This window comes from Cibotium barometz, chromosome 34 (assembly GCF_041138505.1).
Source record: "Cibotium barometz isolate CiBa-2024 chromosome 34, ASM4113850v1, whole genome shotgun sequence".
Lineage (NCBI taxonomy): Eukaryota > Viridiplantae > Streptophyta > Polypodiopsida > Cyatheales > Cibotiaceae > Cibotium > Cibotium barometz.
This window is the reverse complement of record NC_141079.1, coordinates 41,594,895-41,608,277: the sequence shown is the minus strand read 5'-3', so window position 1 is coordinate 41,608,277 and position 13,383 is coordinate 41,594,895. Positions and strand designations below refer to the sequence as shown.

The window sequence follows — 13,383 nt, the reverse complement described above, 5'->3', positions numbered from 1 at the left end:
ATTGCCGAATTAAATTGATCTCCTTTTGGATAACATCATGGATTGTAGTCACATCTACAAACTCTTTTTGAAATATCTTACTCACAATAGCCATACCTTTTAAAATATCCGCTAAAAAATGAAGACAATAGATAATTTCAAACCTAGAAATTTCTGCAAATATACTCGGAGCATTTCCCTTGGTTTCCACAAGAATAGCATCAAGAGAAGAACACACCTTGCTCATAGCCCCGACGATCGGCTATACCACCTAACATCAAATGTGTGTTCCATCTTCAAGATAGGACAAGCAAGCTCCTCTTGTATGATCCTTAGCTCCTCCAATCTTTTGCCACTTGCATTGAAATAATGGACAATGGAATTCACCAATTTTTCTATTTTCCTGGAAATCTCCAAATTCTTCGCTATACAGAAGACACAACCAAAGCTGTCCTATGAGCAACACAATGAATGGATGTCAAGTATGGATTAACATGTTTTTTAAAAAGTGTGGCGATACCATTCTCCTTTCCTGTCATTGTACTACAGCCATCAGACCCAAAAGCAATTAGCTTCGTTAGATCAAACTTACTTCTTTTTAGCTCTGAAAGAATGGTGTTAAAAATGGTCTTTGCACTCCCATCACTCACACGAATAATACCATAAAAAGAATAGGCAGGAATACAATCATCAATAAGATAAGACAAATAAATAATCAAGTGTCCATGCTTGGAAATATCAGTTGATTCATCTACAAGAACACCAGAAAACGGACTTTGAAACACTTTCTTCAATGTGGTGTTCATCAAACACTTACCAATACAAAATACCATCTCTGCGCGCGCAAGCCTTGTTATCATTATACAAGGATGTTGAGAATGGCACACGACAATCCTGTAAAAGACTAATCATATCTGGAAAACCAACAAAAGCATATCTCTTTTTTGCCATATGATAGGCAACTTTAAAGAGAGTTGTCAATGCCTCATCTTTAAAATTTTCAACCTTTTTCATGCTAGTTTGAATAGTTTCCTTCCCTTCAAGTAGAACTGCTTCCATTGAATGTGCATGACAAAGTGTTCTAGAATGTGCTTTTAAATTACTAAACTTAAAATTAATGGAACCATCCTTTGAATATGCACTATGGTGATGGGGATACTTTAAACAAAACTTACAGTACATCTTAGCTTTCTCCTCGTCTCGTAGACAAGCCAGTCAAATGTTTGAAGCCAACTCTCTTGGAAAGCTGCTCTTGCTTCTATTCTCCTTTGAAGCTCTAATCCCTCTGGCAAAGACAAACTAGACAACACCTCATCAGTAGTACTTGCTTTAGATGAATTAGTATTCTGACTTTGTACATCACCTTTCTTTCTTTTGCCATTAACCTTTGAAGCCATCCGACCAGCCCACTGGAGAAGCGTACCTTGCCTTTTTTTGTTATCTTTGATACCTTGTCTTTTACCGGTTTCAACATTGTTGGGCTCCATTGACACAAAGCCACTATAACAAACAAATCAGCTTATGTGTTTAAACTTCCCATGCTATAAACTCAATCGCAAAAAACTATCAAATATTATACCAAGAACTTTAGAATTAAAGGGGCCCTTTGCCATCTTTGAAATCTTTGCCATTTTTGCAGCTTCTGCTATTCTCCCTCTTCATAGTGGTGCTGAAAAACACCTGGATGAACTGCGCTGCTAACTTCTGCACTGTGCAGTCCATGCAGAGAACTCTGATGAGGATCCATAACCAAAAAGGAGGGGTGAGGGCGGGGCCTGTAGAGCAGCTCCACCACTCACATTGCTTAGCGTCAATGAGGTGGCTGCGGGTGTGCCACAGTGCACACAGAAACTATGTAGCCCCAAAAGTGCATGTGAGAGTAGGTAGGCTTGCAGCCCCCCTCCACTTCATGAATCATTGCTGCCAGCCTACCAAAGCCACCATCCTTTCTCAGGCCCTCTTGCACAATGCAAATCCTTCACTTCAGAGTTCAGACTCATGGGGCACATCACCTATGCGTAAGTCTTAAGAGCTGAAGAGCTGCTGTGTGGACAAACCGACAAGGCAAGGCGCTAGCTCGGCAGGCAATCACAATCTATACACAATGTCCTACGTATCCACCATCACATAATATTTACTTATTTTTTTATTTATTCATCCTAGCATGCACTTTTAGAGGGCAGAGAGTCGGTGAGAATCCACTTGCTCCCTCCAAAATCTCTGTTCAGTCTCTGTAACCTAAACAAGTGTTAACTTTGAGAACACCTTGATGGATGAGATTCAGGCTTTTGGTGGAGGCGGGCGAGTAACGGATCTTGTTGAACCGTCTGACTCAGCTGTTAAAGCAGGAAACTCGCTTCCATAATAGAGTGTCAAGGAAAGTAATTTTACCTTGAAGGCTTGAAAGTTGATAGGCTCTGTTCAGTGTTGAGTCTGTTCGCAGGTTTTTCGAAAGGACAACGACTCGGGAGTCGGGAAGTGAAGGCCAGCCGCCACGCTTCTTCTGTGCAACGAGAAGAAACTCCTAGCTTTTCACCTGCAAACAACAAGGAGAGCCTCCCGTCGAAACTTGAAAGGCCGCCTGCAGGATTGCACAGAGTCCAGACTCCAGACAGCGTATGTAGGGACTCGAGAGTACTCAGGACTCACGAGTCACTATTCAGGAAAGGGACTCGGGAGTACTCAGGAGTCAGTATTCAGGAATCAGTAAGGGTTTGAACTTTGGCGATTATGGAACTCGAAACTTGAAAGAGGTCCTAGAGGCTGGCATAAACATGCTGGCCGCAGGGTTAACCGTTAGGGGAGCGCTCAGGCTTCAGCTCAGGGCTCGAGAAAACATACAAAGTGAACCAGCAAAATATCCCCCTTGACCAAAGATGAACCGGCTTTGCCAGATTTGGACAAGCTTGATCCTTTTCAAACTGAATTGAACCGAAAATTTTCCTTTTCGACAAATCTATCGCTATTTCATTCAAAAATAGAATCTTGTTCTTTCTCATATTCAAACAAGCTAAGCTTTTAGCCTTTCACTCTTTCCTACTATTCGAATACATTCTTAATATTTTGTATGAACTATGGAGATCTCAGCTTGTTTGATACTATTATCATGCTTTCAATTGATCAAATCCATGAATCAAGATTGGTTATTGAGCATTGAATCTGATGAAATTTTGCATAAATAAAAAGACGACATACATGGTAAATCGTTGCAAGCTTTGAGTAGGTTGACAAAGTTTGCATTTGTCATCGAGCACGATGTAGCTGCACATAAATGATATCATCATTACACATATTCAAAACATTATAGTCTCACTCAAAGCTCAAAACACCAAAACCTCAACCATACCTTCAATGTGCCATGAAATATGACAACACACATGGTCATTGTAGACAAAAAAGCATCATCCATGCTCTGTAAAACATCCTTCTCACATCACGATCTATGCTCAAAATGATAAAAAAATATTTATTACTGAACACGTGAGGACATACAAGGAGAGAGTTGGGGAATTGAACCCCGTCACCATTTTGAATGGCTACACCAAACCTTGGGGGAGTGGATAAAGTGAATGCACTTCATCCACTCCCATAACAAGTTAGTAGGTGAATATGAAAAAAAAAGTGATCAAAAGAAATGATTAAGCTACAAAAAGCGTACCTTCATCATTGGATGATTAAGCTACAAATACCTTGCACCGTGTAAAGATGTCTATGAGCCTTTGCTCCCCATAAAACCATACTCTCCTCCAACTCTGAGTCACATAGCTTGGAGGGTCCTTCAATATTGATCTTCATAATAGCATCCAAGGTCCGTAACTCCATGCTATTACGCAACTTGGTCTTTATAAGTGTGCGTGTGCTAAAACCTCTTTCACAAATAGCATTACTTGAACATTGAACTAAAGCAATTTGACACAGAGTTAAAACATTAGGATAAGAGTCTCGCCACATTGGATTACATGCTATTGCAGCTGTAACATCAGGAAGACTGTAGCGTGCCCAACTAATTGAAGCTTGCTGTTTAAAAGATCGAAACGAACTAATAAAATCATCTTCATCAATGATAGAAGAAAAATTCATTACCTCCAGAGACTTTTCCTTACCATAGAATGAGGCTATTTCTTGAGCCTCAAACTTACCATAGTCCTTGAGCATCTTCTCTAGAAGAGGATGTTGTGCAGGCACTAGTACTCGTAATCTGCTTAATATTGTATTGTCTGCAAAACATCCTTCAAGGTTAGCAATAATTTCTTTCGAAAAAGATACCTGAAAGGCAAGGGCTGATGCTAGATCTACTCCAAGTATGTCCCTATCTATCTTGATGTCAAAAAACATGCTGCCATGAAGAGCTCCTCGCAATGTAAACAAGTGACCCTTCTCAGGTCCATGATCCGGTACAAATGCAAAACCATCAATGTCACAAGTAAGAGCATTACAATCAACATCAGGAGGATCAATATAATATTGCCGAATTAAATTGATCTCCTTTTGGATAACATCATGGATTGTAGTCACATCTACAAACTCTTTTTGAAATATCTTACTCACAATAGCCATACCTTTTAAAATATCCGCTAAAAAATGAAGACAATAGATAATTTCAAACCTGGAAATTTCTGCAAATATACTCAGAGCATTTTCCTTGGTTTCCACAAGAATAGCATCAAGAGAAGAACACACCTTGCTCATAGCCCCGACGATCGGCTATGCCACCTAACATCAAATGTGTGTTCCATCTTCAAGATAGGACAAGCAAGCTCCTCTTGTATGATCCTTAGCTCTTCCAATCTTTTGCCACTTGCATTGAAATAATGGACAATGGAATTCACCAATTTTTCTATTTTCCTGGAAATCTCCAAATTCTTCGCTACAGAAGACACAACCAAAGCTGTCCTATGAGCAACACAATGAATGGATGTCAAGTATGGATTAACATGTTTTTTAAAAAGTGTGGCAATACCATTCTCCTTTCCTATCATTGTACTACAGCCATCAGACCCAAAAGCAATTAGCTTCGTTAGATCAAACTTACTTCTTTTTAGCTCTGAAAGAATGGTGTTAAAAATGGTCTTTGCACTCCCATCACTCACACGAATAATACCATAAAAAGAATAGGCAGGAATACAATCATCAATAAGATAAGACAAATAAATAATCAAGTGTCCATGCTTGGAAATATCAGTTGATTCATCTACAAGAACACCAGAAAACGGACTTCGAAACACTTTCTTCAATGTGGTGTTCATCAAACACTTACCAATACAAAATACCATCTCTGCGCGCGCAAGCCTTGTTATCATTATACAAGGATGTTGAGAATGGCACACGACAATCCTGTAAAAGACTAATCATATCTGGAAAACCAACAAAAGCATATCTCTTTTTTGCCATATGATAGGCAACTTTAAAGAGAGTTGTCAATGCCTCATCTTTAAAATTTTCAACCTTTTTCATGCTAGTTTGAATAGTTTCCTTCCCTTCAAGTAGAACTGCTTCCATTGAATGTGCATGACAAAGTGTTCTACAATGTGCTTTTAAATTACTAAACTTAAAATTAATGGAACCATCCTTTGAATATGCACTATGGTGATGGGGATACTTTAAACAAAACTTACAGTACATCTTAGCTTTCTCCTCGTCTCGTAGACAAGCCAGTCAAATGTTTGAAGCCAACTCTCTTGGAAAGCTGCTCTTGCTTCTATTCTCCTTTGAAGCTCTAATCCCTCTGGCAAAGACAAACTAGACAACACCTCATCAGTAGTACTTGCTTTAGATGAATTAGTATTCTGACTTTGTACATCACCTTTCTTTCTTTTGCCATTAACCTTTGAAGCCATCCGACCAGCCCACTGGAGAAGCGTACCTTGCCTTTTTTTGTTATCTTTGATACCTTGTCTTTTACCGGTTTCAACATTGTTGGGTTCCATTGACACAAAGCCACTATAACAAACAAATCAGCTTATGTGTTTAAACTTCCCATGCTATAAACTCAATCGCAAAAAACTATCAAATATTATACCAAGAACTTTAGAATTAAAGGGGCCCTTTGCCATCTTTGAAATCTTTGCCATTTTTGTAGCTTCTGCTATTCCCCCTCTTCATAGTGGTGGTGAAAAACACCTGGATGAACTACGCTGCTAACTTCTGCACTGTGCAGTCCATGCAGAGAACTCTGATGAGGATCCATAACCAAAAAGGAGGGGTGAGGGCGGGGCCTGTAGAGCAGCTCCACCACTCACATTGCTTAGCATCAATGAGGTGGCTGCGGGTGTGCCACAGTGCACACAGAAACTATGTAGCCCCAAAAGTGCATGTGAGAGTAGGTAGGCTTGCAGCCACCCTCCACTTCATGAATCATTGCTGCCAGCCTGCCAAGGCCGCCATCCTTTCTCAGGTCCTCTTGCACAATGCAAATCCTTCACTTCAGAGTTCAGACTCGTGGGGCACATCACCTATGCGTAAGTCTTAAGAGCTGAAGAGCTGCTGTGTGGACAAACCGACAAGGCAAGGCGCTAGCTCGGCTGGCAATCACAATCTATACACAATGTCCTACGTATCCACCATCACATAATATTTACTTATTTTTTTATTTATTCATCCTAGCATGCACTTTTAGACGGCAGAGAGTCGGTGAGAATCCACTTGCTCCCTCCAAAATCTCTGTTCAACAATCTGTAACCTAAACAAGTGTTAACTTTGAGAACACCTTGATGGATGAGATTCAGGCTTTTGGTGGAGGCGGGCGAGTAACGGATTTTGTTGAACCGTCTGACTCAGCTGTTAAAGCAGGAAACTCGCTTCCATAATACAGGAAGGAAAGTACTTTTACCTTGAAGGCTTGAAAGTTGATAGGCTCTGTTCAGTGTTGAGTCTGTTCGCAGGTTTTTCGAAAGGACAACGACTCGGGAGTCGGGAAGTGAAGGCCAGCCGCCACGCTTCTTCTGTGCAACGAGAAGAAACTCCTAGCTTTTCACCAGCAAACAACAAGGAGAGCCTCCCGTCGGAACTTGAAAGGCCGCCTGTGCAGGAGTGCACAGAGTCCAGACTCCAGACAGCGTATGTAGGGACTCGGGAGTACGCAGGACTCAGGAGTCAGTATTCAGGAAAGGGACTCGGGAGTACACAGGAGTCAGTATTCAGGAATCAGTAAGGGTTTGAACTTTGGCGATTATGGAACTCGAAACTTGAAAGAGGTCCTGGAGGCTGGCATAAACATGCAGGCCGCAGGGTTAACCGTTAGGGGAGCGCTCAGGCTTCAGCTCAGGGCTCGGGAAAACCTACAAAGTGAACCAGCAAAATATCCCCCTTGACCAAAGATGAACCGACTTTGCCAGATTTGGACAAGCTTGATCCTTTTCAAACTGAATTGAACCGGAAATTTTCCTTTTCGACAAATCTATCGCTATTTCATTCAAAAATAGAATCTTGTTCTTTCTCATATTCAAACAAGCTAAGCTTTTAGCCTTTCACTCTTTCCTACTATTCGAATACATTCTTAATCTTTTGTATGAACTATGGAGATCTCAGCTTGTTTGATACTATTATCATGCTTTCAATTGATCAAATCCATGAATCAAGACAAGTTATTGAGCATTGAATCTGATCAAATTTTGCATAAATAAAAAGACGACATACATGGTAAATCGTTGCAAGCTTTGAGTAGGTTGATAGAGTTTGCATTTGTCATCGAGCACGATGTAGCTGCACATAAATGATATCATCATTACACATATTCAAAACATTATAGTCTCACTCAAAGCTCAAAACACCAAAACCTCAACCATACCTTCAATGTGCCATGAAATATGACAACACACATGGTCATTGTAGACAAAAAAGCATCATCCATGATCTATAAAACATCCTTCTCACATCACGATCTATGCTCAAAATGATAAAAAAATATTTATTACTGAACACGTTGTCGTGAAGTGTGCGGTACAGCCAGGAAAGTACGAGACTTCTAGCTGTGAGAGTGAATGTCAAATCTAACAAGGAAACTCACACACAAAATTTCCCAAGGAGTATTGAACATCACTATTTCCAATGACAAGTACATGTGTCGATTCACCTCAATACATCCTTGAATTCATCCTGATGATTGCACAAAATTGCATACCAAGTGTTTGTTCCTTTATTCACTGACTTCTTTCTTGAAATCCTTTGAACCATTCACATGTAGGCATAACAAGGGTTTCAAAATTTTCCAATATACATGTGGCCAGTTACATCCTTTACATCCAGTGCCATCAAAACCATTATGTCAAGATGCTCTTTTTCACCTGAAAACCTGCCTTAAAATTCTAACATCTCACATCTCACAAGCAAAAGATAGCATTCGGCATAGCTTTAACATACTCGTAATTTCCAAAATTCATTTGAGTAGAAAGTAAGACCAATTACCCTCGACTTCAATGTATTTTTCACAAATTTCCGAGCTCCAATCCTTTAGCTTTTTCCCCAAGGTCTTTCTATTCACTTCCAAATTCATTTTGTAGAATGGATATACGATTCTCTCAAATCGTATAAGTGAGAGTAATTTTAAAGGAAATAAAAAAGAAAACCACTTAACTGAAGGTCCACGTGCATGAAATTTCTTGATTCCTTTCACTAATCGCAAGCTGCACGTCGCCTCTGTTCGATGAAGGTCATGAGAAAAAAAATGAAGAGTATCTCCTTCTATGGTACTCAAGATTCCCTCCAAATCTAACTCCTACAAGGCATAAACATTTTATGTATTCTTGAAATTAAAAAGACTGGTCGATTGGACGGTGTTCCCTTTTCTCTGCAGAATTTTTTTTCTTCACTGAACTTCGCCGCCGTCTACCTCTGGTTTTTTCTCCTTTCCCCGCGGAGAGTTCGGCGCCCCCCACCACCTTTTGCAGCTATTCATGCGGGAATTTCCAATTGCAAAAGCTGCGCTCGCATTTCTCTCCCATACTATCTAGAAATTTCCAAATAAAAGAAATACATTTCCTTTTCCATGTATGCTGCCACCCTTAGTGCATTGCTTCTAACCTTAGCATTAAGGTTAAAATTCTCAATGCAAGGCATAACCTTAGCATTAAGGTTAAAGTTCTCAATGCAAGGCATAACCTTAGCATTAAGGTTAAGGTTCTCAATGCAAGGCATCTCATTTAATTTTATTCCCCGGCATTCAACAAATTCTTCGGCACTGTAATGTCCATTGAATCTCTATTACTCTTGATGCCTCCGTAGTGTATAAATCATCATATTGGCCATGTGATTTATAGACTCCCCAATTGTTCATTCAAGTATTTTCCCATATCTTCATAAATACATTCCTTTGTGCATTGAGATGCCCTCATGTTTGCATTCCATAAGAGGTATTCACTGATTTGACCCAATCGATACCATTTAAAAGCTACCACACATTATGCACATGGGAAGCCATTAACATCATTAACTTATCCCTTTGGCGTGCCACTCATACCATCATATATAACTGGATGTTTCTAACTTACCCATGGTCTCTGAGTAACAGCAGAACCATCACCCTCCACACTCATATACAGAAACTCCTAGATCTGGCTCAGCCTCAGCTTGTCTTATTGAACCTCATTTACAGTATGAACATATGTACATGGCATCATATAATGACTCGTCATGGCCAATAACCTCATGCATCTGGATGTGTATTTGATGGCCTCACATGCACGGTTTCACACCATAGACGTGCCATGGCACGACATCCACCCCCTCTAAACCTGCACATCCTCTGGTATGTGCCGAATCATCATCAAGGTCCACATATAACTGGATGTCGTCTTCATCTTCTGCAGTTCCAGGAAGATCATCCTCTTCCTCTTCAACCATATCCATACTACCACTGTCAAGCCTCTCATCCTGAATCTCTTGTGAATCAAAAGGATCATTATCATGCCTTCTTTTAAATATCTTGATTCTTTTGCCAGCCACAAGATTCTTTATTTCTGTTCCATCAAGCTTACACAGAGTATACGTGGCATTTCCATGCACATGCTTGACAATGTAAGGGCCAAACCATCTTTTTGCAAATTTTCTTTGAACAGTGAATTGGTTGTCAAGGCTACTGTCATACATTAGAACCCAATCACCTTCTTCAATAGGTTTTGGCCGGAGTCTGTGTCTACTATCAAATCTTTCTTTATTTTTCAACCTTGCATCTTTCAAGCAGGCTTTAGCAAGCTCTATATCTCCAGGCCTCCTCTCCAACTGTCTTATTCGCAATGCAAGGAGGTCATCTCTGCTCAATCCTTCGACCCAAGGCAAAACATTCCAAGTTAGAACTACTTCTTCAACTGGCATCACTGGCTTCTGACCATACATCAATTCTGCAGGCATGTATCCTGTCACTGAGCTATGAGTTGTACAGTCAGCCCACAAGGCATATGGTAGCAGCTTTGGCCATTCTCGCATTCTTTCTCTGCATGCCTTAGCCAAAGCTTTAATGATTGGAGGATGTCCTCGCTCACTTTTCCCATTGCCCTCAGGATTGTAAGCACATGTTAGGGACAGTTTGATACCAATTCTAGAGAAGAATTCCCTTGCTTCTTCAACATCTAGCTCACCCCTATCAGCTGTTATCTTCCCAACACAACCATACCGACAGATCACATCTTCCAAGAGAAATTTGCATACTGTTTCCGTACTCTTTGTTCTAAGAGCACGCCCTTCTACCTGATTTGTCAAATCTTCTCTTGCAAGTGCAATGTACCGCATCTGCCAAATTCCCAAAGGCATTGTAACTAGATCCACTACCCATTTGTAGTGCATGGCAGGTGGGTAGGTTGGTTGCAAGCCATCACGATGCCGCACATTTGAGTACATTTGGCATACCATGCATGTTTCCACATATTGGGAAATATCCTTGTACATTCCTTTCCACCAATATTTTTCCTTTATTTTGGTAAAGGTGGCCCACACGCTTCTATGTCCAGCCGAGAGACTCTCATGGAATTCTTTCACAAGCTTTCCTTGAGTCTCTTTATCACATATGACTCTCTGTGGCATAGCATTCCTCTGCTTAGGATGCTTCCAGAGATACCCATCCTTTAGGAAATAACCATATGCTTTTCTGCGGATTCTCTTAAATTCTGAGTCAGACCAATTTTCTTGCCTTGTCAGAGTACTCAAATATCGACCAATAAGCAACCAATCTCCTTCATATATTTCCTCAATAAAAGACTCAAGTGCATTTGATAGGCAAATATGATCCCCTTTTGCATATGCTGTAGTATAGAACTTTGTACCCACATCATCAATGTCACTAATCATCTCTTTCTCATCTTCATACCTGGCTCTTGATAGCATATCTGCAACTGGATTATCTTTTCCCGCAATATGCTCAAACTCAGGATTTAGTGACTTGATATAAGCAATCCACCTAAGCATAGCAATATCTGGGGTGGTACAACTTGCTATCATCCCAAGAAGTGGCAAGCAATCAGTTTCCACAAGTACAGATGCCCCAATAAGATATTCTTTTTCACATTTTAGAGCAGTGACTATCCCCCATAACTCTCTCTTGATCTGTGGATACTTTCGTTGCCGAAAGCTTAACACCTTTGCTCCAAATCTAATTACATACCTATGATCATCCTCATCATCTTGCCCTACTGCCCATCCTATCCCAGTAGGACTAGTATCAACTGTAACAATCACAGGCCTGCCACAGTCATAATCTGCCTTTCTCAAAATGGGTGATGATTGGAGCAAATATTTCAGCTTCCGCATAGCTTTAATATGTACTGCACTCCACAGAAATTTTTGATTTTTTCTCAAAAGTTGATAAAGAGGATCTGCTACATGTGCATAATGTGGGATCCAAATAACATAAAAGACACATGCTCCAAGAAATCTCCTCAGCTCTGTAACATTAATGCATGTTTCCTTCATTCTTTGTATTGCATCTATCTTGGCTGGACAAGGACGGCGTCCACTAGTACTACAAAGATGTCCCACTATTAGCACTTCACCAACTCCAAACACTGATTTCAGCCCAGATAAAGTAAGATTCACTTCTTCAAGCCTGGATAGAGTCATGTCACAATCCTTTATATGATTTGCCACAAACTTGCGGCACCCTTTTGAATCCAAATCCTCATCTTTGTCTTTCTCATCACAGCCCTTTATTGGCACATCATCCAAAAATGGCATAGTTTTTTGTGGTATGAAGTCTCGTAAGACTTTATTCATTCCATTCATCATATGTGCCACTGAGTTGGTGGCTCCCTGTGGTAAGGTACACATCCTTACTAATCCCAAAGGAGTTCTCATTGTGGTCAAGTCCCTGCTTTGTATATCCAGCTGAAACTGATCATATCCCGAATACAGATCACCCATAGAGTATATTGCTTTCCCTGCAAATGCTTCTGCAAACTCATCCACAATTGGGCCTGCTCCCACATTCCTGATTGTGACTTTGTTTACAGGTTGCATGTCTTGAATAAAGCGCAATGTCCCATTTTTCTTTGGTACAGTAAACCATCTGTTGGAATATGGGGCACATGAAGGCTCCAAGATTCCCATCCTGATCTTTTCCTTTAGTAATTCCATCAACTTTGGCAAGAGAGCCTTTGGTACTGGAATTGGCCGCAGGTTCCAAGGTACATGTGGAACAGTAAAGATCACCATTGGTGCTGTTACACTTGGATCAACACAGCCTATCTCATGCGGCTGAAAAGCAAAGGCTTTCCCATGTTTTACAAGCATCTCCTCAAAGCATTCCCTTTCAACTGGCAACAGAAAATCCTTCTCACCAATCTTCAGCTCTTTTAGAGTTTCTTGAGTAAATTTATGCCCAATTTTCTTCGGATCTCTAAGATTTGGCTGCATAGAAGCTTCATCTATCTTCTCCTTGCTTCCTGGTGGCAAGGGCAAGGCAACTGGTTTCACCTTCTTTGCAACCGTTTTGTACTTTGTATCTACATGAGCATCCATCTCACAATTCATGTTTTTACATTCCACCCCCTCAAATTCCTGGATTATATCATACATCTCCACAGATGACACCTTTATCATTTCATTTCCACCCTGTAAGCATGCTCTTCCCATATCAAAAAGCACATCCATAGTATCTACAAATGACACCTCATCAAGCACCCCTGAAATAAACTCATTCTTCTCCAAAAGACCACACTGCTCAAAACTTTTTTGTTCATTTTGTATATGTTTTTGCATACCACGCTTCAAATCCTTGCTTTTTACAAAAACCAGTGACCCATAGCTGGAGAATCCCTGAAAATTTGCTGAAAAGCTATTTACATTGATTGAGTCCTGCGAGAACTCATTTCCCCTTGTACCATTGGAATCCCGCTTTACAATGGCACCTGGCCAAAATCCCTCATCTCCCTGTAATTCATGAACTCTCTGTTTATCTTTGGGAGCAGGGATTTTATATTC

At 40.5% G+C, this 13,383-nt stretch overlaps 1 protein-coding gene and 1 pseudogene across 1 annotated transcript; both read right to left on the bottom strand.

The window, feature by feature from the left end:
* Window positions 1–222: 222 nt before the first annotated feature.
* On the bottom strand, window positions 223–785 carry LOC147619031 (uncharacterized; annotated as a pseudogene).
* Window positions 786–4,664: 3,879 nt separating this feature from the next.
* LOC147619030 (uncharacterized) lies at window positions 4,665–5,225 on the bottom strand. Its single transcript, XM_086774395.1, has one exon. It carries the CDS (start codon window positions 5,223–5,225, stop codon window positions 4,665–4,667), a length of 561 nt encoding a protein of 186 aa, XP_086630521.1.
* Window positions 5,226–13,383: the final 8,158 nt, after the last annotated feature.

What these genes read in the sequence shown, in the direction of transcription:
- LOC147619030 (XM_086774395.1), bottom strand. Translation starts at nt 5,225, where the DNA reads ATGAACACCACATTGAAGAAAGTGTTTCGAAGTCCGTTTTCTGGTGTT.